This window comes from Fukomys damarensis, unplaced genomic scaffold (genome assembly GCF_012274545.1).
Source record: "Fukomys damarensis isolate Sample0158 unplaced genomic scaffold, DMR_v1.0_HiC HiC_scaffold_25, whole genome shotgun sequence".
NCBI lineage: Eukaryota > Metazoa > Chordata > Mammalia > Rodentia > Bathyergidae > Fukomys > Fukomys damarensis.
In genome coordinates, this window is record NW_022900937.1 from 14,319,473 (window position 1) to 14,346,445 (window position 26,973).

At 34.2% G+C, this 26,973-nt stretch overlaps 1 protein-coding gene across 1 annotated transcript in view; it reads right to left on the minus strand.

Moving 5' to 3' along the window:
• The window catches only part of Vps13c (vacuolar protein sorting 13 homolog C), a gene marked incomplete at its 5' end in the record, with an annotated part of 141,251 nt that extends 114,811 nt beyond the window's left edge, over nucleotides 1–26,440 (minus strand). The window contains 11 exons of the mRNA XM_033756248.1: nucleotides 921–1,001; nucleotides 1,827–1,886; nucleotides 4,236–4,295; nucleotides 8,993–9,102; nucleotides 9,379–9,444; nucleotides 14,221–14,283; nucleotides 19,057–19,158; nucleotides 20,426–20,521; nucleotides 24,110–24,152; nucleotides 26,187–26,230; nucleotides 26,431–26,440. Of these exons, the coding sequence (XP_033612139.1) occupies nucleotides 921–1,001; nucleotides 1,827–1,886; nucleotides 4,236–4,295; nucleotides 8,993–9,102; nucleotides 9,379–9,444; nucleotides 14,221–14,283; nucleotides 19,057–19,158; nucleotides 20,426–20,521; nucleotides 24,110–24,152; nucleotides 26,187–26,230; nucleotides 26,431–26,440 (735 nt within the window). The remainder of the gene's footprint in view (nucleotides 1–920; nucleotides 1,002–1,826; nucleotides 1,887–4,235; nucleotides 4,296–8,992; nucleotides 9,103–9,378; nucleotides 9,445–14,220; nucleotides 14,284–19,056; nucleotides 19,159–20,425; nucleotides 20,522–24,109; nucleotides 24,153–26,186; nucleotides 26,231–26,430) is intronic.
• Between the last annotated feature and the right edge of the window lie 533 nt (nucleotides 26,441–26,973).

Sequence of the window (26,973 nt, forward strand, 5' to 3'; positions counted from 1 at the left end):
TTTTCACATGTATGTTTGCCCTAGGGAATTTCTTTGGTGATATGTTTGTTCAAATTTCTTCCCTATTTTCTTGATGGATAGTTTATTAAGATACAAGAACTCTTTACCTATTTTACGTATAGATCTTTTGTTGAATATGTCATACAAATATTTTCTCCCAATCCATAATTCACTTTTTTATTTTTCTGTCTTTTTAAAGAATTTTAAATACATTATATTATGAAACAGTATACTAACAAAAAACATAAATGATAAATTGTATCACAGTATCTTTCTAAGAAATTAAGAGACAGAATTTTAAAATTTATCCAATTCAGAAAATTCAACTGTTCTTCCTTTCTCCTTAAAGTAAATAAACATGACTAAGACTGCCTCAGCACATTAGAATATAAATTAGCACATCAGCACACACAAATTCCATAGGGAAAATAAATGCATGAAAAGATGTCCAAACATCTCGAGTCCACAGGGAAATATAAACTAAAACCAAAATGATAATACTGCTATAAACCACTAAAATGGCTAAAATTAAAAATACTCGATATATCAAGTTCAATTAACCTCCCACTAGTCAGGCAATCATCATCACAAATGCTTAAAATCTTTGCAAAGATACATACATTGCAACTGAAAGGTATTGTTTTTCTTTACAATACTCATGATCATTCTCAAATAAAATACTAAGAAGATCCCATCAAAATGAGTACAAAACACCAGACATGAAGGTTTAAGTTTCATAGGTTTTGATGGCACTGTCAAGTGAATTTCACAAAGATATTCAAATCAAAAAGTGTTTCGAAAATGTACAAATTTCAAAAACTGCTTTTCACACTTCAAATTTAGTGACATACAAGTTAAATGAAGGACTACTCATTAAGGACCTCTGTCATAAAACATGGAGCTAGCTCTTCTGAAATTACCAAGATCTGTTCCCGGGACCCCTGGTAGGACAGGCGGCAATTTACATTCCAGTAAGCACTGAGACTATCAAGTCGTATAAGCTAAAAAAGAAAAAGGAAGAGGTCAAGCAATGAAAAAACAGGAATGATTAAAACTATACTATGGTAAAAGATTAGTCTCATGTTCACTACTCCAAGATTACCCAACTGCCATTTTAAACTTTTAAAGTAAATAAATTAATGAAAATCTAAAGGAAAATATACACACAGACTCTATTATTAAGTTTAGCATTTGCTAAATTGTATGCCTAGGAATACAATTTCCAGGAGATTCATTTATTCAATTATCAAACTGAATGGGAATTTAGCATTTACCAGATCCAGCAAATGTCTTGGTAGATACAGAAGAAATGATCCCTCCAGCAGATAACAATGCTAATACCATTTTTCAGGAAAAAGGAGGGAAGGGTGGCAGGACAGCATCCTATGACCAACAAGGTGAAGAAGGCTAATACTAAGTAAAATTTCTGTAGGAGTTTCACTACATTTATTAGCATATCTAAGGTATCATGGAGTCCTGTAACACACAATGAAACGAAACACACCTGTTCAGAGAGATCTTGCTACTTAAATTAGTAGCCTTAATTGACCAAAGAATATTTTTTCTACAAACCCTAATAATATCTCTATCACCTAATGCTTCAAAAAATATGATCTGGAAAATATTTCATCCTGTTTCTTCACTTGAAAGGTGAAGAGCCTAAACCTCAGAGTGACAAAGTAAGAAGCACAGCCAGTACTAGACCTTGGAATTTCAATTCACACCAACAGAAATTCTGTTCCACTGTTTCTTGAGGAAAATACATTAAGTGCTTACACCTAGGAAACTAACAAAAAATTTTTACTCTAATAACATTAACACAATACCTTGTATATAATTTTTTCTGCTTCATTTAATATGCACGGAGTCCAATGCTCATTTGCAGTCTAAAAGAAATAGGAAAATAAATGTGAAATGTGATATGTATATCTGTATTATCTGCCAGTAGGAACAAAAGAATATATGATGAAAAGACATCTAGCTACTGTTGGCTAATGTTACTTGATTCTTTACATATCTGTATGACAAAATCAAAGGAACAGTGAAAAAATACAACTTGAGTTCATTCATTTAGAAAATTACCGCACTAATAAGTGAATGGTAGTAAGAACTGGGTATAAACAGAAACAGAGGGCCAGCCTGTACTCTACTGAATAAGGTACACATATGCTTTTTTAAAAATAGTAATTACTGTACCATAGAATGTAAACCAGAACTGGAGTATGGAAATAACAGCAAGGCTATGTTCCCTGAAGGATGGCATGGCCAACAATGACACATCCTAAGCCTATTTAACCGCCAGGACATTACTGATGAACTTGCTAAGAACAAGAACATGGGGGAGCAAGTGGGAGCTAGGGACTGTAGGGGAGCACAAGTAGAAAACTCTCGAGAAGTCTGGCTGGAAAAAAGAGAAGGAAAGGCAGTACATTCAGGGAATGAGAGGGAATGAAGACATTAAGGAGAGGCTTTTTAAAGGTGTTGTACAGAGGAGGCATGAACGTATTTAAATGCTTTGGTGGGGTGGTGAAGATTTAGAAGAGGTCGACTGAGGTAAGAAAAGAAAAGGATGCTGCGGAGGGGGAGAAGGTTTCTCAGCACAACGAGAACCTGATCAGAGGTGGAAAGAATAGATTTAAAGGTTAGATTATAACTGAATGTTGTTGTTATAACAGAGATGGGAAAGGGGAGAAGAACGATAAATTCCACAAGGAAAGTAAAAAGAGAATGAAAATGAAAAAGACAAGGTAATATGTCAAATAAGTACATTCCAACTTAAGTAGAACCCCCGAGCAGACCAAGGGAAGAGAGTGATACAGGTAGGAAACTACACTTTCTTACAGTGTAGTACACCTCTTACCGGCATATGAAGTACATGATTCTTTTGTATTTTTTTGTGGTCTATTTGGAGCTCAAAGTTGGTCTGAATTTTCTGAGACAATCATCTCTCTGCCCTTCAGAATTTGGATTCTAATCTCTTGAAATGTGTTCGTGTATACTTTTATCAAAAGTTACTTCAAATATATTTTGGAAACAGGCTTACACATAAAGCCTGTGTACATACTCTACTTTCCAATTCCCTTTGCTTGGTTTCTCCAGCTCTCTTCTTCATTGCTGCTGCTTCGTTCTTCAACTCCATATACATATATATCATTATTTCTCCATAAGTATGTCTGTTTCTCTGCCAGTAACCACCAGTCCACATTTCTTCATCTTCTCCCCAAGGAACTCTCAATAGAGGCAACCATAATGCAAACATTCCCCAGTATAATTTATTGTTCACTGCCCTTAACATTAAATGTATATACCATATATATTTATCTCTATAGAAAACCCTACTGTAGCTATTTTTCTTTTTTTTTTGTTTTGTTTTGTTTTTTGAGACAGGGTCTCACTATGTAGTTGAGACTGATCTGGAATTCACTATGTAGCCCAGCCTGGTCTCGAACTCACCGTGATCCTCCTACCTGAGTCTCCCAAATGCTGGGATTACAGGCGTGTGCCACCATGCCCAGCCTGTAGCTATTTTTCATTTCCATGCCCCCTACCAATGTTTCCTACCACTTGGTTGCTCTAAACAGAAAAAAAAAAAAAAAAAAAAAAAAAAAACCCAGCCTGTAATCAAAACTCTGTTCTTTAACAAAGAAACAAACCAAATTATAAATAACTAATCAAAAGGACTGGAGATGTAGCTCTGTGCTTGCCTAGCATGCACAAGGACCAGGGTTAAATCCCCAGCACAAAGGGTGAGGAGTATCCTCCAAATAAAATAACTAATCAAATCAATTATATTATATACCTCCCAATGTAATGGATGCACATAAACATATACACATGTACAAGCTATTTAGAAAATCCATTTACCTGTATCAAGCATGAGCACTAAACTCTACATATATTTCCCGTCCCATTTTTTGCATATGTTTAAAATTCAAGTTTTATTCCTTTCAGATTGCCTGATATTTAGATATACTTATATATTTAAATTTTAAAATTTAACATTTTTAATTAATTTGAAACTGATATTTAGATATACTTGTGGTAAGAAATAAAATAATGACAGAATGTAGTAACAGCATCACTAAAAATGTTCAATTTCTACAAAACTGGAGGAAGAATATCTGCAAAAAGCATATAAGCTATTTGTAGAGATAGCTGATTTTAGGCAATTTAGCTTATGGTTTCAGAGTAATACTGTATAGGTTCCACCAAAATCTTAACTAAGGCAACATTACCAGTAGACTAAGCTCTCCCAATGTAACACCAAATGAAAGCGGCCGCTCTGGATCAGTGACCTGTCAAAGAAAAGGGACATTAAAGTGTACTGAAAGTGAGGGTGAACCTGTGCCCCACTCCCTCCAACAGGCAACAGAGGAAAACATGCTTACAGTTAAGTCACACAACCCAAACGACTGGAAGAAAAGAAAGGCATGGAAGGCTAGCAGTTTCCATACAGCTAAGGCACTGATATGCTTTCCTACTTTAAGACGACTTCGACATGTATCATTTAAGATAAATAAAACAAGATACTAGATAACACTGCCACTACATCGTTTTTATAAAACATAAATTTTCACACTTGGAAACACAAACTGTCTCTTTATGCCTTTCCTTTTCTGGACACTTCTACAATGCTTTGTTAAGAAAAATTAGATTCTTAGTATTTAATTTCCTCAGTCTTTTTACCGAAAACCTACCAATGTTAAACTTTTGTTTTATTTCTGAACTTCGATGCCTAAGTCATATCCAGAACAAAGCACTTACACTATTCCACAGTGTGCACAGTGGTCATCATCTGAAGCACCCTAAAGATAGTCGAGTCATCCAGAGTCGCTTGATCACAACAGAAACAAGGCGAAGCAAAGAGGAAAAGAAGTGTAACATTCCAAGTAATTCAAGAACCCAGAGTTGAGTCCTATGGATCCTTCTCAAACAAGAAAAATTCATGCATGCTCTGGTATAGTTGAAAAGCACAATTGGCTTTATTTTTAATTAATACAGATAATTATTTGTAGCAAAACATTTTCCTATTTCCCTACACTCATCTTTCCCTACACATAACCAGCTCAAAATAACTTGTGGCTGTTTCAGAAGGAATGTCAATAAAACACAACTCCACAATTGCTACTACCCTATCCACACATTACTACTATTAGCCAGTAAGCATATTTATAATGAATTCTATTTTTCCAACTTTGTTTTGTTTTGTTTTGTTTTTTCCTCATTGAGTTTATTGGTACATTTTAGGTATACAGTAAAGTTACATTCATTATTGGGATCTTGTACCTTTACATGACAGGTCTCGGTTCTCATTTTTTCCCCTTGTCCCTGCCCTCCCCTTCACCCCTCCTCCCTCCCCTTTTACAAACACTTCATTTCCATTTCCTCGTTTTCTCATATTTTTTTCTTTTCCCTTATTAGCTTTCCCCTACCCTTCCCACGTTCCCTACACCTTTAGCCCCTTACTTCCTATTTCACATTGTCCATTTTATCATTGGGAACTTGTGCACTACTATAGTTTATTCACACCAGAGAAACTATTCGGTATTTACGCATGTGTGACTTATTTATTTCACTTAGGAGTATATCCTCAATATGTATCCATTTTCCTATGAATCAATCTAATTTCTCATTCTTTATGGCTGAGTAATATTCCATTTTATAGAAAAACCACATTTTCTTTATCCAGTTTCCAACTGATGGGCAAATGGGCTCTTTCCAAGTTTTAGCTGTTACAAACTGTGCCGCTATGAACACAGGTGCACATACATCTGTGATACGATTCTTTTAATTCTTTTGGAAAGATACCCAGCAGAAGGATGGCTGGGTCAAATGGAACCTCTAGTCCCAGCTCTTTGAGGTATCTCCATATTGATTTCCATAGTGGTTGCACCAGTCTGCTCTCCCACCAATAATAGAGAAGGGTTCCTTTCTCCCCACAACCCCGCCAACATTTGCTGTTGTTTGATTTCTTGATAGCAACCATTCTTTGTGGGGTGAGGTGGAATCACAGTGTTGTTTTCATCTGCATCTCTCAAATGAACAGTGATGTGGAACATTTTTTCATATATTTACTTGCTGCTTTTACTTCTTTGTCTGAGAAATGTCTGTTTATTTCAGATGCCCATTTTTGAATTGGGTCTTTATATGGGGGTGCTGATTGTTTGAGTTCTTTCTGAGATCAAGTCTCACTATATAGCTCAAGCTGGCCTTAAACTATGTAGCCCAAGCTGTCCTCAAACTCACGGTAATCCTCCTGCCTCAGTTTCCCAAGTACTGGATTACACTAGTGTGCCACCATGCTAGGCTATTTTCCCCCACTTCTTACATTCTGCATTTCTCATAGCTTTCTAGCTACAATAAGGTAATTGCCTCAAGAAAAAACAGAACTCTTTGTGCTTTTTAATGTTCTTCCTTTTAGATGTTTTTAACATTTTGTCAGTGATACCAATTTAAATATGACTGACAATACTTATCCTATTCCTGTGCATTTCTTTTTTACTAAAAAGGGGAGAAATAACGTACCTTTCTAACTGTACTTGATCAGTAAAAAGTTAAGTTTGGGTTCAAATTGAGGCTTTCATCAAGGGATATGTCAGGGTTTGGGGTTTTTTTTTTTTGGCTGTTATTTTTCAAATTGACAAATAATGTCTATATTCATGCAGTACAATATGATGTTTCAAAAAATATATGTACACTGTGGAAGGATCAAATCAGGGTAACTAATATATTTACTTCTTCATATGTTTACCATGGCTTTGTGAGAGGAATATTTAAAACCCACTCAGTAATTTTCAAAGACATTATTAATAATAATACACTATTACTAGCTATCATCATGCAGTACTGCAGAACACCTGATCTTCTTTCTCTTCACTGAAATTTTGCAGCCTTTAGCCAACGTCTCCTCTTCCTGTATCCAACCTCTGGTAACCATCTTTATTCTCACTACTTCTCTGAGTTCAACTTTTTCAATTTCCACATATAAGTGAGATCATGTAGTAGTTGTCTTTCAGTGCCAGGATTATTTCACTTAACATAATGTTATCCAGCTTCATCCCTCTTGCTGTGACAGAACCACTCCCCGCCGCACCCCCATCCCCATTAAACAGTATTTCACTGTAAAGATACACATTTTCTTTATTCATTCACTGTTTCCATATCATTGCTAATGTGAATAATGCCACAGTAACATGGGTTCCAGGTATCGCTTCAAAATAATGATTTTAATTCCTCTGAATATATATCCAGAAGTAGGACTGCTGGATCATATGGTAACTCTACTTTTAATTTTTTGTTTACTTTTACCAGCAGTGATCAATCACCATTCAATTGAGGCATCGCATTGAGGATATTCTGAGTTAAGATATCCAATTCCAATCCCACATAAATGATTCCTTTAAAATGATGTATCTTTGCACAATTTTTCCTCTTAAGAGTCCATTTCTTAACGTTAAGGAATTTTGTCTTCATTTATACCATCTCCAATAAGTAACTTATTTTTCCACCATTGGTACATAAGGGTTTCCATTTCTCCACATAGTTTTAACAAAAAATCTTTCACTTTCATATGTTGAATACATTTTATTTCCCTGAGGAGTTTGCTATAAACATGAGCTTTTTTATAAAGTGAGTTTTGTAAGACATTTATTTGATAACAAAATTCACTTTAATAACTTCACAAAGCCAGAATTTAAAGCTGTTATATGACAGAGATCTCTTTTGAAAAGCTACAACTGTGGTTTGTTTGTTTTGTTTTTGTTTGTGTTCTTGTTTTTTTGATACCAGGGATCTAACTGAGGACCTTGCACTTGTGAGGGTAGGCACGGTGCCACTATACTAAATCTCTGGCTCCTACAACTGTGTTTTTTAGTATTAAGCTACAGAGAACTAATCAAGAAAGGAAAATATATATATTGTCGGTACTATTTTAATTCAACTCCAACTTGAGGCAAATCCAGAACAAAAAAGAATACAAATTCATTTTTTAAAAACATGGAGTAAGATTTCCATTTTTCTGGGTAAATAACAAAATTTGAGATACCTGACCCAAGAGTACTCTACCACTGAAATACATCCCCAGCCTTTTTTTATGTTACACGGACACAGGATTTCACTAAGTTGGCCAGACTGACCTCAAAATTAAAATCTTCCTGCCTCAGCCTCCCAAGTGTCTGGCATTCCTGGAGTGGGCTACCATACCTGATTTGTCTCAAGCTTTTAAACAAAGGGACACACACACAATTCAAGATACCTGTTACTTTTTAACTAAATTGGCTGAATAGTTCTTAATCAACCAATGTCAAATTTTCAGTCATAAGTCAAGTTTTTAGTTTCTAGGTACACTGGCGCACACTGTGAGTAGTTGTGGGTGGTTCAATCCAGTGGGTGAAAGGTGACGAGAATGGCACCACACTCAAATGACCCTGATTTTAGTCCCCTTTCTGCAGACTACCATTACCACTGGTTATTTAATCACCAGCAGCAACTCATTTTTCTGTCAGTAAAACAAGAAAATCCTTTTTCAGAGTTAGTTATCAGTCTTAACACATAAAACAATAGAGGACAACACATGGTGGTTTTATGTCACATGTACATTTGTGGATGTTCAACAAAAGTAGCCTAACACAGAAAATCAGATACAGCAGTGTACAGCAGTGTACACGCTAGAACATCGTCAATCTCAGATTCAAGTTAGGTATGGAGCCAGGCACGACACCAAATGCCTATAATCCCTACGCTACACTGAGGGAGGCTGAAGCAGGAGGATCACAGGTTCAAGTGCTGCCTGGGCAACTTAACAAGATCTCTCTCAAAAAATTTTTTTAAAGGGCTGAGGATGCAGTTCAGTAGTAGAATAATTAGGTTTGATCTGCAATATTGCAAAAAATGAAAAAGAAATCAAGTTGAGTACAGGTGAACTATATATAGACAAACCAAGATAATACAATATACATTTAATTATTAAATTAAACCAAATAATGTTACTTACATCATCTTCATATTTAAGATGAATGTCTGTGATTTTTACTTGTACATTTTTTATTACTTGAGTTGCCAATTTTTCCAAAAATGTATCCTTTTTGGCTTCTTTTGGCTTGTCTATAAAAAACAGAAAATACAAGCTCAAAGATGTACACTTCTCACAGTGCCTCATGATGAATGACCGAGGGAGAGCCAGGGCACTACTTAATGGAAATTACTCCTACCCTAGCGTCTTTACATTTTTTTAGATGTAGTTTAGATTTTAATGTACATTTCCAAAAGGAAACTATACTGGAAATTAAATTATAATCTAACATTCATTTTTACCTTCCAAGATAGGAATCAAATGGCAATGTGTAAACAACACATGGCATAAAAACTACTTTTACCTACCTTTTGAACGATCAAGACCTTTAAAACGTTTCTTAAAATGTTTTTTGTGCTTTTTACGCTTACGTCCTTCTCAGTGGAAGCATATTAGTGAGAAAAGGATAAAATTCAAGTTAGCAGACAAGAGGACAGAATAGAAAATAAGAGAATTCTTCCTAAAAGCAAAATTTTGGCATGATTCACCTTATCTTACTCTAAACTACCTATTATTTCAATACAAACACAATTTCACAAACCTTCTTTAATCTAAAGCAACATTTTTAGTAAAGAATAGCCTTCCTTAATCTGGAAAATAATTTGAAAGGTGCAATTATACAAATATGAGATAAAATATACACTTGCAACACACTTTACAGAATTTATGACTTTGCAGTTTCCCTTCAACACTACCAAAATATTAGAAATGTAATAATGATAATATAAAACTTTCAGAGAAAGGTTTTGATAAATGTGTGGCAGGAATATAAATGAAATGAGTGGGCAAGATGCCAACAGATGACTTTCTCTGGATGATATGCCTCACAAATAAAACTGATGCGTTAAGGATACAAAGAATATAGAAACAACATAAAATGTTCACTGAACCATACTTTCAGTAGCCTTAGTAATTCCCTTTAAGCCTTGACCTTTGTTACTTAGCAGTGACTCAATGAATTCTGGCCTTAAGCAATACATGCCTTGTCCAACTTCCAAATGTTCATTCGGCAGCCTGCTTGGTATCACCTCTAGTCAGAACCCCTGAGGCAGCCTCTGCATGGTTTCTCCAGTTTCTATCCTATCCACCTACTAAAGGTCCTTCTATATGACCACACTGATTTCTTCTGAAATACTAACTACAGCCTGTTAACCCCTTCTTCAAATTTACTCAGATTCTGTAGCCTGCCAGATAAATTAAATTGTTTGCAAGACCAAAAAAGGCTCTTTTGCGATGCAACCTACTATTTCCCTGTCTTTTTCTGTCTCCTGACACTCATCCTTGCAGTGGAAACTACAGAAATATTATTTGTAATTTCCAAAATAAGCCATACTTTCCCAAGTCTAATGACTAAAATATCATCCCTTAAACCTGGGGCGCCCTTCCAGAAACTCCCTACTAGGAGACTTCGAAATCTCAGGTCCAGCACTACTGCCTGTGTGTAGCCGTACTTAACTCCTCTGAGTACTCTGGGGTCTAAGCCTCACACAGAATTACAGCCAGCATCAACTACATTATCTTCACAGTGTTTACACAAGTCTCTTGCCCTGATGCAGGAGGCTTCATCAGGCAGTCTGCTTGTCTCAGGACAAGAAGCGCGACTTATCTGTTAAAATGAATTCAAAAAATCCACATGTGAACACTATAACAAAATATATAAACTCAATGTTATACATACATTTGAGAGAAAGTATTTGAAATTTCTTTGTTCTTTCTTGATATTTGTAAATTGTTATGCTATAAAATTAAGAACCATCGCTTCTCGGCCTTTTGGCTAAGATCAAGTGTAAAATTAAGAACCAAATTCTGACTACAAGAATAAACCTCAAGTTTCAAGAAGAAAATACTTACTAAAACATATAACAGAATCTGAGTAGCAATAATAATAGTGTTTCTAGCCACAGTGATAGTTCTTGACTATTTCATTCATAAATTAAAAATATATGCTGGACATATATATGGTGGTATACACCTGTAATCCCAGCACTTGGGAGGATGAAGCAGGATAATCACATCAAGTTCAAGGTCACCCTAGACTACACAGTGATTTCAAGGTCAGCCTGAACTACATAGGGAGATCCTGCCTCAAAATAAATAAATAAATAAATAACAATAATAAAAAGACAGAGTTCTCAAATACCATTTGAAAAGAAACAAGTAAGAAAGCTACACTAGTTGTAAAAACCATTCTACTTGGCTAGAACACCTTTCAGACATAGGTACAGACTGTCTTCATACCTGAAGAGTTCTCTTTGTTCTTTCACTCTTGTTCTAGTCCCATGTTACATCTTTGAACTCAATGATATACCACATCACACCTCTCCAAGCAGTTTCATATCTGAGTACTGCATAGTTCTTTAGAGAAAGTTTCCAATTAATCATAATAAATCTATTATTCTCAATCATGCTTTAAAGCAGTCCTCAAACATTTTGGTCTCAGGATCCTTTAACACACTTCAAACTTGAGGGTTTGAAGAGTTTTTTATTTCTTGTGGGTTGTAACAACTAATATTTATTATGCTAAAACACTTAAATTCAGAATTTTTGCTTTTTATTCACTTAAAAATAAACTATTATATATCTCGATTACACAGATAGCACATACTTAAGAAAAACAACTATTCCTAAACAAAACTTTGTAGTGAGAAGAGTCACATGGTTGCTAACCCTTTTAATATCTGGCTCAGGAAATAGCTGGATTCACATATCTGCCTCTTTTTTTTTCTCACTGAGTTTGTTGGTACATTTTAGGTATACAGTACAGTTACACTCATTATTGGGATCTTGTACCTTCTTGGTTCTCATTTTTTCCCCTTGTTCCTGCCACATATCTTCCTCTTAATTGTTCTGAGTGAAGTATATGATAAAAAATATTTCACTACAGATATGCAATTGTAAAAGAGAAAAGTATTTTCATGACCTTTCCAGGTAAATATGGACACTACACTCAAATTCAAATGGAAGTTTCTAAAAGGTAGTTGTCTCGTGGAATCTAAAACCTTATCAATGACTTTTTCTCCAGAATTATAATCAACTGGTTGGCCTTGCACTTTAAATGAATCTTTTAAACATGCATGATTTTTAATCACTCATTCATAATACATATGGAAATGCTGCCCAACTGAATTGTGCAAACCTAATGTTGAGTCTTTTCCTTATTTAATGGTAAAAATCACATGTGTTACTATCACCACTAGTCTCACCAGAAAAGTCTTTAAAGTACTGTGAAACTGTCAAGCTCAAGGTAGCAAATGAAAAAGCTTTTCAAAACTAAATATTCCTATTCCTCAGAAGTTCAGATTTTATCACTGGCAGCAAATACTGTCGTTACTTTGTTCTGGTAAAGTGTACAATACACTCAAATCGCAATGATGATAATCTGTCCATTATTTTTTCAAGTAAAAATGATTTTCCATAAAAATCTAGTTCAACTATAGCTCAAACAACTTCATGAACACTTTCTTCAGACATATTGTTTTATTTATACTTGCTCTTTTGTAGCATATGACATTAAAGAGATGTGATTAGGAGTAAAAATTTACTAAAATTTAAAATTTCCTACTTCAAGAAATGTTTAAGTAACTGGTATTTTGTTTTGTACTGAAAATGCATGGCTGTGAAGAACACAGCAATGACCAACACAGTGTTCCCTGCCTTCAATCACACTAAACAGCCAACAATTTACAAACCACTGTATTTGTTCTAATAGGCCAAATGCTTGATTCAGTGCAGAGTCAAACAATGTGTAAGCATTATTACGAAAATAGTTTTGACTGTGAAGAACCACTGTTTAAGAATTAAAAAAAAAAAAGACATCAAATGAGGAGAGAATATACATTTGGAAACTGAAAAGAAGAAATAATCATGAAGTAGACATGAATTCCTAGATAAGTAAATGATGGTATCAACAAAATTAACTATTCTCATTTGAGAATCATCAACATCCTAGACCTCATTTGTTATCCAGGGTAATTCACCTTAATAAAAAAGAAAACCAAATCAATTAGGTATTCCTTTATAATGACTGCTCTAATAGCACCCAGCGATTTTGTGGGACATTTGAATGGGCCATTGGAATGTACCTGTATGTTAGCAGGTCACTCCTAGAAGGGATCACAAAATACTGTACAGCAGTCTACAGAAAACCATGAACTACTAAACTGGACAGAGAGCCATGACTATCTCCAGGCTACCTTTTAAGTTAAAGTAACTAAGACAAATTAATATAGACAGTCAACTGAAGGGGTAGATTTGTTACAAGGGAAAATGCTTTCTGGGTGATCTTACTCAAAGTTATGAATCTGCCATGCAAATTCTTCTTCCATCTGTCATAATGAACCCACATGTTAAAGAAGCTTCTAAGTGCATTAGTAATTCCAGCACAGTGCTTTTTGTTTAAAATTTGAGATACAAGGCCCACTTGCCATTTAATCAAACCAAATTTTACATATGGTTAATATACCAAACCCCTGGAGTATAAAGTATAAAATGCAAATTATTATATTAAAATTACTATGTATTTGATAAATTCCTAGTGTGTAAAAGAATTGTACTATAAAAGTAAAGCCTTCAATCTGCCCGAGAAGCTTCAAATATCAACGTACTCTACAGAACAGTACTCTAGAGGTGCCTTCAGAGGTAACACAGAGGGGGGACAGATCAGGGAGGGTGTCAGAAGAAGCGCTGAGCAGGTACTTCCTAGCAAAGTTCTAAATAAAGTACTGCTCCCCATCAAAAAGTCCATTTTGTTTCTTTTATAAGTTTGAAAACTACTGCAATAGGACAGAGGAAGTACTAAATTGAGAAACTGTATTACTGTGCTAGAATTTAAAGTCCCAAAGGCAGTACAAATTTCACAGTGATCAACAGATCAAACTGTGAGTTTCACAAGGGCAGTGAATTCTGCCTGTTTACCCAGGAACACTGGACATGCAGCATCATGCTTGCCACAATATGATAATCAAATGTTTAATGAATGGATAAATGGCTGAAGGTAAGAAAAAGGAAATGATAGGAAAGGGGAAAGCATGAATTACATTTCCATATTTTTTGAAAGAATGGTATGCCATCAAATGGACTCCACTCTAAGCACAAGCATGGGTAAGAATATCATTTTTTATAGTTGAGAAGAATTAACCATGCATACCCACCAGGCTTGACGTCCTTGTAAACCAAGTTTTCCAAACCATATAAGAACTCCCCTGTATGTGCGCCTGTTTCCACATGGCAGCAATAACCAAAATGCAAAGCAATTAAAAACACCTTTAATTTCACATGTTAAATAAACTTGATTTCAAAGAATTAGAAAAGGTTAGAAAACAGGACAAGTGAAATTCAGCAATACCAAAACCATTTATTTCTGAAGAAATAGTGACACCATTTTCATTCTTCAACATATAAACTGTATTTTCATAATACTAAAATAAAATTCTTAATCAAAATTATAATAAATTAAGCAAGGCAGGCAAATATCAATTATGGCAAATGTCTCATTGAAATATTTTATCAATTTTCAAATGGAATAAAAAAAGTCTACTCCTTTGGTTTTTCTTTTTGCCTGACATTTTGCCCATTTTCAAAATAGTAATATTCAACTCTAATTTTAGAGTCAGCTGAAATGCATTATACAATGATAAGATCTACTCCTTTTAGACACACTGCCTGAATCCTTAAGTCTGAAATCAGTTTCTCCTTGGATTTTTAAAGAAAGAAAAAGGAAGGCCGGGGATATAGCTCAGTGGTTCTACCACCTGCCTCACAAGCACAAGGTCCTGAGTTTGATCCCCAGTATCAAAAAAAGAAGAGAAAACTTAGCTCCCCACTGACTACAGATTTAAATTCACTATTAAGAATACAGAATCTAGAGCCAGAATAGGTTCAAATTCCAGCTCTACCATTTACTCACAATGTCATCTAGGAGAAATTATTTAGCTTTCAGCTTTCTCAACCATAAAAGAGAGAGTAATAACACCTATATCATAGAGTGGGAACTAGGAAATGAGTAAGTTCATATAAGGCATTTTGAAGAGCGACTGGCAAACAGTAAACACTCAACAATGCCAGTAATCATTACCACTATCATCATTAGGGCATTCAAATCTCTTAAAATTAGCCTAAATTTGGCTTTCCAAGCTTACATCCGACCACACGCTATGAAAGTCCGCAACTGTCCATAGGTTATGCATACTTCTCCACCTTCACTGTCCTCTCTATCTAGACTGCCTATCTATTCTGCATTCTTCAAATCTAGCTGAAATAAATAACCTGACATTATCTGCCCTGATCTCTTTCGCTGACCATGATATATGCATTTTGAACTCCTGTAACTCCTGAATCTTTTCATCAAGATGCAACACATTGGGCTGGGGATTTAGCTCAGCGGTTTGGTGGCCTGTCTCGCAAGCGCAAGGACCCGAGTTCAATCCCCGGTACCACAAAAAAAAAAAAACAAAAGATGCAACACATTCGCCTACTTATCTTTATAGAAATGTCTTTCTGTCCAACTCAAATGTAAGGCCTTTGTCAAGAGGACATAGGGATTTTCTAATTTTTATGTTTCGAACAATATATAGAGCCGAATGGCATCTGACTTTTCAAAAGCACCTTTCAATCCTGATTTTAAAACTAGGGTTTTATCCCCAGGCAAAATAAACAAGGCTAAAAGGCATTCAGACTTGAAAATTTTCAAAATTATATTAAAAGCTACTAAATGTCTAACAACAACAGCAAAACTAGAGTATGAGAAAGCAAAGACAAAAACAAACAAACAAACAAGGGAACCAGGACATATACTTAAGTAAACACAAAAGTGCAATGAAGAACGCTATCAGGAATACACGTATACAAAGGGCCTTTAAAAAAACAAAGAAAAAAACATTTGAAGAGGGAGGTGTAGCTCAGCGACAGAGCATTGGTCTACCTAACAGGAATCCTTGGGGTCAATCCCCAGTACTACAAAAAGAAAACAGTTTAAAGAGAAAACTCCAAGAAAAAGAGGTACAGGTGTAGAGGACCAAGAGTTGGGGAAAGGCAAATGAAAAATAATTCCCATACCCATATAACAGACCAATTTCAGATAACATGTAAAATAAAATGAAAAGTATATATAGAAGATTAAGCAAACAAAAAAGCACTTATAATTAAAGAAAAACAAATGACTGCAGAAGGAAACATGAGATAGTACATCATCTGACCTGTGCAGTGAACAACAATACCGTCATAGTAATGTAAATATTAACTAAAATCGGCCAAAATTATGAAACAAAAAGGAGGGAGAGGCAAGGATTTAGCTTAGTAGTGCCACCACCTGCCTTGCAAGCACAAGGTCCGGAGTTCAATCCCAGGTACCAGACAATGCCTTATATTAGTAAATTAAGCAACAACAGAATGTTTATGTTTCTAAAACTGTGATTCTTTCTCAGGACTGGGTCTGAAGAACAAAATGTAGAAAAGCAAACTGCCATTTTTTATCAAAAGACTTTTTTGACAAAGCTGTTTGATTTTTAAGTATATGACAAAATTAAAATTTTAAATACAGAATCTAACATTTAGTAATCTTCCCATCTTACCAGGAATTTAATATTTCCTTTTATTTTATGATATACTTCCCAGGAATATAAACTCATTGTGGTAAAACAAGAAAAGAAAAATAACAAAAAGATTATTTTTATAATGAAGTAAATTCTCTAGAAATGAAATCAAAATTATACTTCATTTTTTTTACAGAAGAGTGAGCAACAACACTCTTAGCATACAAATTAAAAAAAAAACTTTTTAGAGCAGATCAGCATGAGAATTTTTGTTTTCATTATCATTTGCTGTTTACGGACAAATTTCCTCTTTTTCTTTACCCTCTGAATCCTTATACATGTGCAATGGTGCTTTCACACTTTAAAATCAATAAAGCGGCAGAAAAATGTGTAATTAAGCAATAATGATGAATGATGGTAACCATAAAGTATGTAAAGGGCAGGATTTCACTATTCACATGAAAAACATTATATAAAGATCTGACTAATCCATAGAAACTATAAAAGAATATCATATGCAGTCAAGATAATTAAATGTTTCTTAACAGTTAAGGAAAAACAATTCCTATAGTCATCTCTTACACTCAGAACATTTTTTGATCAATCTAACATATTGAATTAAAGCCAACTTTCACTTTCTCTATTTCAGTTCCACCCCAACAAAATCTAAATTGTATCATTCAAGAGGCTATGATGTAATTATTATGAATTATATAGACATAGTAGACCTATTTACACAGAACTATTAGTAAAATGTCTATCCTCTACATATAAATCCAATCCTAACAATATCTCCTCCAGACCCAAACACATCAGTGTGGGGCTAAGCATTAAAGACTCGGGAGATGAAATTTCATAGCTGCTCCATACAAAAAGTACAGCAAGCTAGCATTTGGTAATTAAACTCTTAGCTATTAAGCCAATGAAATTGTACAATGCTTTTTGCACAGATCACTGGAAACACTAAAATACTTTTTAAGCAATCAATAAAATACTTTTTAAATTATTTTCATCCAAAAAAGAAAAGAAAAAAGGAATATGGAATTTATTCTTTACATACTTATATATGAAATATAATTATATAATTATAATTCTATCAATATATCCAATTATGCCACTACACCTACTAATGAATATGTAATTATAAGCGCTAAGAAAACATACTTCATCTGTACCACCTTCAGTATGGTAGCCTCTGTATTTTGAGTACATTAGTAATTTTTTATTAAAGAGTCAGTACCTCTGCATACTGATTTATGACTAAAAGAATTAGAATCAGTGGTAACGAACTTTAAGAAGCAAGCTAATTTTACCTTTTTATTTTTCCTTTGGAGAGTGGGTATCGCCACTGCCCAGGCTGGTAGCAAACTCCTAAGCTCAAATCATCCTCCACCTCTCCCTTCTGAATAGCTGAAACTACAGGAATGTGCCACCATACCCAGCTGAGCAATGCTAAGACCATTTTCCTGTTGATTCAGTAATTCAGCAGCATAAGGTGAAAAAGGAAATCTTGTTGCACCTATATTTATGTCATTTGTAACAATATCTGCCTTACCTTCTAAGAAAGAACGTTTTCCTTCATCACAGAAATATGTACCAAATGACAAATGCCAACAATGACATAAAATGATGCAAAATACCAATTTGTATACCCTGATCAACAACTGTGATAGGATCTGACTTCAAAGAAAGAAAATAGATGTTTGGAAAAGTCCTTCAATTCATTATTTTATTGATAACTGTTTTCATCTTATCACATTTCTTGTTCAAAAAACCAAAAAATCACTTGTAAGTTACCTGATTTATTTTTAGATTAAAACTTGAAGCAAGATGTTAAAAGGTTGAAACCCAAAGAAAAAAAATTTTAACATCTTTTACAAGCCAGGTGTGGTGACACAGACCTGTAACTCCAGTATTAGAGAGGCTGAGGCAGGAGGATCATCATGGAATTCAAGGCCAGCCTGGAAGACTTAGTGAGACGCTGTCTCAAAAAATAAAATAATATATACATACAATAGCCAGAAACTACAATTATAGCAGCATATCTTTCTAAACATGATTTCACTGCAGAAATATGCTGAACCTCATTATGTTATAAATAAACAGGTAAAAATGCAGACACAAAAAAACCTTAACATTTGCCCAAAACAAAGAGGCCTGTAGGAACTTAAACAGAATCTGGAAAGTTTTCTGAGGTAGCAAAGTAAAAACATTGACCAAAAGTGAGAAAAATCAAACTGGCAGTGAGATTAAAAACAATCACAGAAAAAAGGCAATCAGGTGTCCTAAGCGTAAAGCATCAAATATTTACATAAGCATTCTGAGACATGATTTTAAATGAAGATCCTTTCTTTGGAACTACAGTTTAAGAAGGCCTATGAAAGCATTCTCTTTAGAGAACAGTAAATATATCTAAAATACAGGTATATTTAAATAATCCAAAACAAACTTACTTACCCTTCTCTGCTGCTTTCTGAAGAGCTTCTTCAATTCGGCAAAGCTCTTTCTGTTTAATATCCTGCAAGGATTTTTCCTCTTTCTCAGCATCATACTTAATACCTAAAAATACACAGTTAATCACACACAAAAAAAAAATTGGAATCAATAAATAAATGTGAAAAGTTAAGACTCAGTACAATTGTGTGTATAATTTTTTTTAAGTTTAAAACAACTTCTGCATTCTTCAGCTTCTCAAAATATTTAAACATAAGTGATCCCTACTGATTTATAAAGCATACCAAGAAATGGTGGGGGGAGAAATTACAAAGAGAAAAATGGGAAAAAAAAGGCAAGGAGGTTGTATAGATACATTAAAAAAAGAGACAGCGGCCACGGATTTAGCTCAGTGGTTCTGCCACCTGCCTTGCAAGCTCAAGGACCCAAGTTTGATCCCCAGCACCAAAAAATAAATAAATAAATAAGAAAGAGATGGAAGACAGAAAATATCTGAGAATACTGGCAGTTATTATATCTTATTGGTAAAAATTTTAGTAATTATAAAAATGACTTCATATCCAATACCACCTGGTATCAATGTCAGTGGATAAAAAGATTTTCAGCAATTAATTCAGGAATAAGTATCAACAATCATAAAATATAACCTTTTTATCTAATAAATCTCATTTCTGATGATGTATCTTAAGAGAAATAATGCAAAAGGATACATAAAAAGATTTGGGGAAAAAGATATTTATAGTGTTCATTGTAAGGGCAATAAAACAGCAGGCAGCTCGCAATGGAACAAGTATAGCCTTTCAAAATTGTCATTATTACTACGAAAACTATAAAACACAAAAATTTCATACATTAAGTAAAAACGCCAGGTCAAAGCTGCATATATAATAGGATAGTTGTCACTTAAAGATCTACAATTAATATGGTAAAAACTCATAAGCAAAACACAAAACTAAAAATTGTATTTGTACTATGCTTGGGAAATTATTGTAATTTTTCCCTAAATCATCCAAATTTTTCTGAACACACTGTCCTTCCAAGTGAAAAACTTAATAAGTAAAGATATTTAAACTACAATATTTTTAATTCACTAAAATTAAAATAATATAATTTCTTTAAGAATTAACCTATGTTGACATGCATTTTTGAAAGAACATTCACTTAAAACCAGAAGCAGTGAAACAGACTACAAAATAAATTTTCCCACCTTGAAATGGCACATCAGTACACTTTAAAAATTTTATTTCATTTCATTCCCTAATAGCATGTGTGTATATATTTGTATCTCACAAAATATATTAGATACTTAACCCAGGTAACAACTTAGTATCACTGTGATGTTACTGAATTGTTATAACTTAAAACAACATACTTGCTCCAGGGACAACAAGCAGGTATAATCCCTCTAAAGTGGCAACAACTGCTTCTCTGTAAAGGTTTTTCCAAGGAATCTTCAAAGCTAATTTACCTAAAGAAATATAATTTTAATCGTAAGTCCTTATTTCAAGCTCAAAAAATAAAAAAATTTCTTACTTTTCATTAAAGGTATCAACAACACTCTCCATGTTTACAGAAAATACAACACTCAGAGAAATTCCAACACTAGAATTTAAAAGCTGTTTTCCATATATTACTAGTAGGAGTAAGCATCCACATTATGCTTTATACTCGTCAAACTTGCTGATAATTCTTATTCAATATTCCAAAATGATAAGGGAAACAAAGCCGCTATTATGGCAATTTTTTAATAGAGGAAACTCAGTCTCTCAGAGTTTAAACTGTCTTAAGTCCACAGAGCCCATCGGTGAGCATGCCAGAACGCAGGACATGGGTCCAGCAAAGTGTTGCCCATGCTTGTCTACCCACACCAACAACTAGATCTCTACAGACCAGGTGTAAACCAGTACCAGTGCCAGATTCCAGGAACTGAAGCAGCAACACAGGGAAGAGTTCCAAGGAAAAGAATGGCCACAAGCAGAGAGGCCAGGTCTAAAGGCAACATCACTTATTTTATGAATAGGGTTCAGTACGTTCATAGTGTTACACAACTCAAACGAGTTGTATTCCACACTTGCACTTATAAACAACTTGGATGCAGAACACATGTTCTCTCTTAGATAAAATGCTATTGTCAGGTCCTTCATCTACAAGTCCACAAATACTTTCCCCTCATAGATGAGCTACTGCTCTAATATTATTAATCCACTTCAGGTTCTCTTCAGAGCAAAAGAGAGAAAGCTAAATTTTGAAATGGAGAAAATCTGCCTTTGGTATTTGCTTACACTTCCTCCTTCATCCTTTTTCCCATCTCTCTAGCATCCATCTGTCCAGCTCTCCAGGCAGCTAATGGCCCAGTCTGTCCTCAACTGTATTAATAGCAATTCCGTCCAGACTTTCCTATCCCTGAAGTTTTCCATGTTCGAAAAATAAAATACATTCCTTCCTCTTAATTTTGGGGGGTTTTTTCTTTTTTTGGTTTTTTGAGGCAGGGTCTTCCTTTGTAGTTCAGGTTGGCCCTGAAATCACTATGTAGTCCTGTTTGGCCTCAAACTCATGGCAATCCTCCTGCCTCAGCCTCCCAACTACTGAGATTACAGGCATGTGCTACCACACCCGGCCCTTCCTCATAATTAAAAAAAAATTAAATAACGATACTATAAAATCTAGAGTTCTCTCAGTGCCACTCATCAAGACTTTCAGGAAAAAAGAATCTTTCCACTCACACTAAGTCTGAGCACAACAATCAATGGCATTTTTAATTGAAGATTGCCCAAAGTTCAAAGAACTGGTAAAGAATACAATAACCTCAGGAGGGAATAAAACAGTATCTGTAAGGGAGGTATCCTGGTCACCTAAGCAGGTACACAGGCAAGTCAATGCTCCCTAGCAATGTAATCCTGGGGTTAAAAATATTCAACTTATTTCTCCATTTCTCTCCAGCTTGTAAATCTGCTGAGTTTCTTAAGTGGTTCTGAGGTCAGAGGAATCTAGAGGTAATATCACTATGCTTCTAGATCACTTCTGTATAAAATTTTATAAATGAGTGTCAAGTGTGTGTGTGTGTGTGTGTGTGTGCACACGCATACTGGATACTACTTGCAGTTATCTTATAATCTCTTAACAAAATGTATTCGACTGACTTCCTAACATAAGAATGAAAGACTGGGAAATGCCCCTCTAAGTGCCATACCAAGAAAGAAATGCTTGTCCCTAAACCTTTCTTTCCCTCTATTTGAGGACTTATTAGCCCTCAATCTTCAAAAGGGTCCTGGAATTCAGTTAGTTATATTATCCCTCCTTTCATAGATAAGAACTTTTTTAAAAATTTAAGTACAGGGTTGGGGATTTAGCTCAGTGGTTCCGCCGCCTGCATCACAAGCACAAGGACCCGAGTTCGATCCCCAGTATCAAAAAAAAAAAAAATGTAAGTACAAGGACAACCCCAGGGCATTCACAAATATGGTTAGCTCTTGGAAAATCAAATAATGCTTGAGCTTACTTAGCTACACGGACTCTACAGTTTTTTAACCTGAGCAGAAATTTAATGACTTATATAAATGCTCCATAAACCAAGAAAAAGGATAAAAATAAAATGTGCTTTACATCCTTATATGTAATGGGTCTCTCCTAACTCAATGAATAACCCTGGAAAAGGTTAAGTCCCTAGGACACTTTAAAAGCAAAAAGAACAAATTTTTAACCATTTGAAAACTTCCTCCAAAATACAAATCTACTAAGAACATAACGAATAACATAAAATTTCTTTAGTCAACTGTAACTCAACCAGTACCCATGAAATGCAATTTCAACTTATGTCCCAATTTTAAATCTCTGTAACCTCTTTGAAGATAAAGATTATCACATTCATCCTAGCCTCTCCTACAGCTACTTACACAGTTTTGGACATAGCATGTGTATCTAAATATTTCAAAGGTAAAAGGATGAATAAATGGCTATAACTTCTACATACTGGATTTCAATTAAGCATGCAGAGTCACCACAATACTTTTTTTTTTTTCGGTACCAGGGATTGAACTCAGAACCTTTGGGTTTTCCAGGCAGGCAGGGCACCTGGAGCGAAATTTCCAACCCCACCACAACACTTTTAGAGCACTGCTAAAGATCACAAAGAGTCAGTACTACTTAACAGACAAATAAAAAAGGTGACACATGTCCTTGAGATGTTCCCAATATAAGGGAGTATCTCTTTTTCCAGTGACCAAAACATAACAATATTCCTTTACATTAACAGGACACATAAAAATGATACAAAATAGTCCCAAAAGTATTTGCTAAGAGACACTGGAGTAATGAAAGACAAAACCTTCCTAGACCTCACAATACTGAATGAAACGGGAAATGCAATGCAATACACTACTGGGATATTGGAGGCAAACAGAAAGATATGGCGTAAATAAAAATTCTATAGTCTGAGTAAGGCAAACAGGATGGAAGAATGGATGGACAGATATCAGACAGTATGGATCAGTTGGAAGAAATCTGTATATTAATTACCTATTGAAAATTTTCTTGAGCAAAGACATATGCTTAGTTGTGTAAGGTCTTAGTGTAAGAATTTAGCTGCAAAGAAAAAGACTTTGTACTTACCAAAACTTATCACCCACAGCACACTGCTGCATAACATAACAAGTGAAAATGTTTCAACAAAACATGAAGAAAATAAGCTACATTTAAGGTTTATTTAATAGAGTTTGAAAATCATACTACTTTCACAAATAAAAGTATACAAAATGGATATGTTTTCAAGATGAAGGTGTATTCTGTGCAGTGGAACCAAATTTGGAGACTGTGAGCGCAGTTTAAATGTCCCTCTGGCTTAGAGGGTAATTTTCTACTCTTTTGCCAAAAACATTCAGGTAGATATTATATATATTATAATATATATTTATATATATATATTAGGTTCAAAACTCTACAAGTTATAACATAAGCCAGAAATTTCTTGCATTTTTGGTTGCTAAAAATGATTTCTTAAATAACACAGAAAAATTAAAAACAGAAATAATAATAATTCATATAAAAGTGAAATACTTACCAATTTGCCCAGCCTTAACTTTAAAAGGTACATCCAATTCACTCTGCAGGAAAAATAAAAATTTAAAGGACATCTCACATTATTAAGCCACCCAAAAGTAGTGTCATGTAAATACAGAAATACAGTGCCTTCTAAAGAGAAAAAAATAAATAAATTTTCCTTTTTTCCACATTTGAGTAACTCAAAGAAAGTTTTACAGCAAAAAAAATAGAACACTTTACTAAACTCTGACTGCACAAAAAATTCACAAAGAAATCTATTAATAAGAAATCTTTAAAGAGCAAATAGTTTAAAAAACGTAGTTGGATAAACTGGTTAATTTGCTTTAATAAATCAAATCAAATATGGTGATACCTCAAAGAACTAGAATTAGAGGTTCCTTTTGACCCAGCCATCCTGCTGCTGGGTATCCTTCCAAAAGAATTAAAAGAATCATACCACAATGATATATGCACACCCATGTTTATAGCAGCACAGTTTGTAATAGCTAAAACTTGGAAACAGCCCATTTGTCCATCAATTGGAGACTGGATAAAGAAGATGTGGTTTTTCTATAAAATGGAATACTACTCAGTCATAAAGAATGAGAATTTAGAGTCATTCATAGGAAAATAGATACATATTGAGGATAGACTCCTAAGTGAAATAAATAAGTCACACATGTGTAAATACCAAATAGTTTCTCTGGTGTGAAAAACTATGATTGTAAATAAGATCCTAATAGTATAATTAACAATGTGAAATAGGAAGAAAAGGGCTAAAGATGTATGGGAAATGGGAAGGGTAGGGGAAAGGAAATAAGGGAAAAGAAAAAAAATGAGAAAAATGAAAAAAATGGAAATAAAATTTCTGTAAATAGGGAATGGAGGAGGGGGGTGAAGGGAGGGCAGGGGTAAGGGGAAAAAATGAGAACTGAGACCTGTCGTGTAAAGGTACAAGATCCCAATGATGAATGTAATCGTACTATATACCTAAAATGTACCAATAAACTCAATGAGGGAAAAAAAATCAAATCAAATGTAAATTCCAATAACTTAAACAGATGGACATAGTTTATATGACACATTAGAACAAGAAAAGCAACAGTCATCTCACATATATTAGCTGAAAACAATAATCCTCTCATAATATTTAGAAAGTGAACAAAACAATTTTAAAAGAAAATGTAGATTCTTCAAATTAGGCTAACAAAAGAGTTCAATTTCCTAAGTATGCTAAAAATCTATCCAATCTCTATAATTATATCCATATTTATATTCTTATAAAATATTGTCATAAATGAGAAAAATAGTTTCATTCTGATCTCTAGCAATAACAGTAACTCTAATATTTTTGATAAAATTATAAAGTTGTGACATGCTATGTAAACACAGGAAAAGATTAACTATTTTGAGGACCTACAATTTTTTAGCTCTCATTTTTCATCTTATTCAAGCCACAAAGACACAGATATTTTACTGTTATAAATTAATTCTTCTTTAAAGATAATTAAACTGATGTTGAAAGACATTATAAGCTAGAAATTAGGAACCTAAAGAGCTGATGAAAGAATAAACCTTAAGCCACTTCATGAATGCAAATTTAGCCCAACAAGCTAAATAGAAACCAAATGGGGTAGGAGAAGAACTGTTCTGCTGGCCCTACATAAATGACATAAATTATTTTCTGGAGCAAGTGTAAAAAAATTCCGTTCATTTCTTATTATTACCATATATTGTAAGGCTAGACTATCAACATATTATTTCCAAAGACAAAATCATTCATTAGATAACTGTTAAAAATCAAGTCCTTATTTAGCTTAAAAGCAAGTAAAGATAATTCTGAAGAAAAATATTTCTGTAAGAAAAATGTAGACTACAAAGCTATAGTCAAGTTAAGTCAAGGAAAAACGTTCCATTTTCCAAAAGATATTCTTTATCATTAGGGGGAAATTTTTTCTATATTCTTAATCTGAGATTTCCCAATGGAAAATCATTAAGTTGTTAAATAAAGCGACTCAATCACTTTATTTACCTGGTGCCAGATGCCTACTAATCAAATTAACTGAGTTATTAGCATAGTTCTAAAAAAGACTTACCAGAGCATTTTCTTTTATCTGTAGATTATCTAAAACCACATTGCCTTTAGAAAGGAAAAAGACAGAGCATTAATAAAACAACTAGTACAACCTGTAATGATGCAGACCAAACGCTACAAATACAATATTAAGAGCTAAAAATAACGTAGCAAAGGATCTATCTAAAGACCAAAATGTCAGTAATGAGGCATAAATCACAACACAGCTATATTACAGGGCTGAGGATTTAGCTCTGGTGCCACACCTGCCTCGCAAGCACAAGGTCCTGAGTTTGATTCCAAGTACTAAAAAAAAAAAAAAAAAATAGCTGTATTACAATGCTAGTGCATATCTGAATTCATTCAAACAAGTCTAACAAGATACAAGGTGCAAACGGAGACTTTCACACCTGCCCGGGTCAAGTGTCACCAGGAGTGCTCATAAACCATCTCCATTGGACCTGAAGTTTTTATAACAATTGCTAAGGCACTAATATAGTGAGTATAAAGATGTCCTTATAAAATGAGGGCTGTTTCTATTGCAGAAAATTTTGGCTCTTTCATGAAGTAACAGGTGGCACTTGGGCTGTGAAACACTGAACACCACAAAGTCAAACAAGTGTATTTAGAAAGACTGGCAAAGAGCTCATAAGAGATTATAACTAGGTGGTAGGATTAAGGATGGCATTTTTATAATTTGTTTAGTACTTTATACTTGCATAATCAGGTGTTTCATCAAGTTATTATACAAATTATAAGGGAAATGTGGAAATAAAGATAAATCCTAATGCCAACATGACCTCTATATG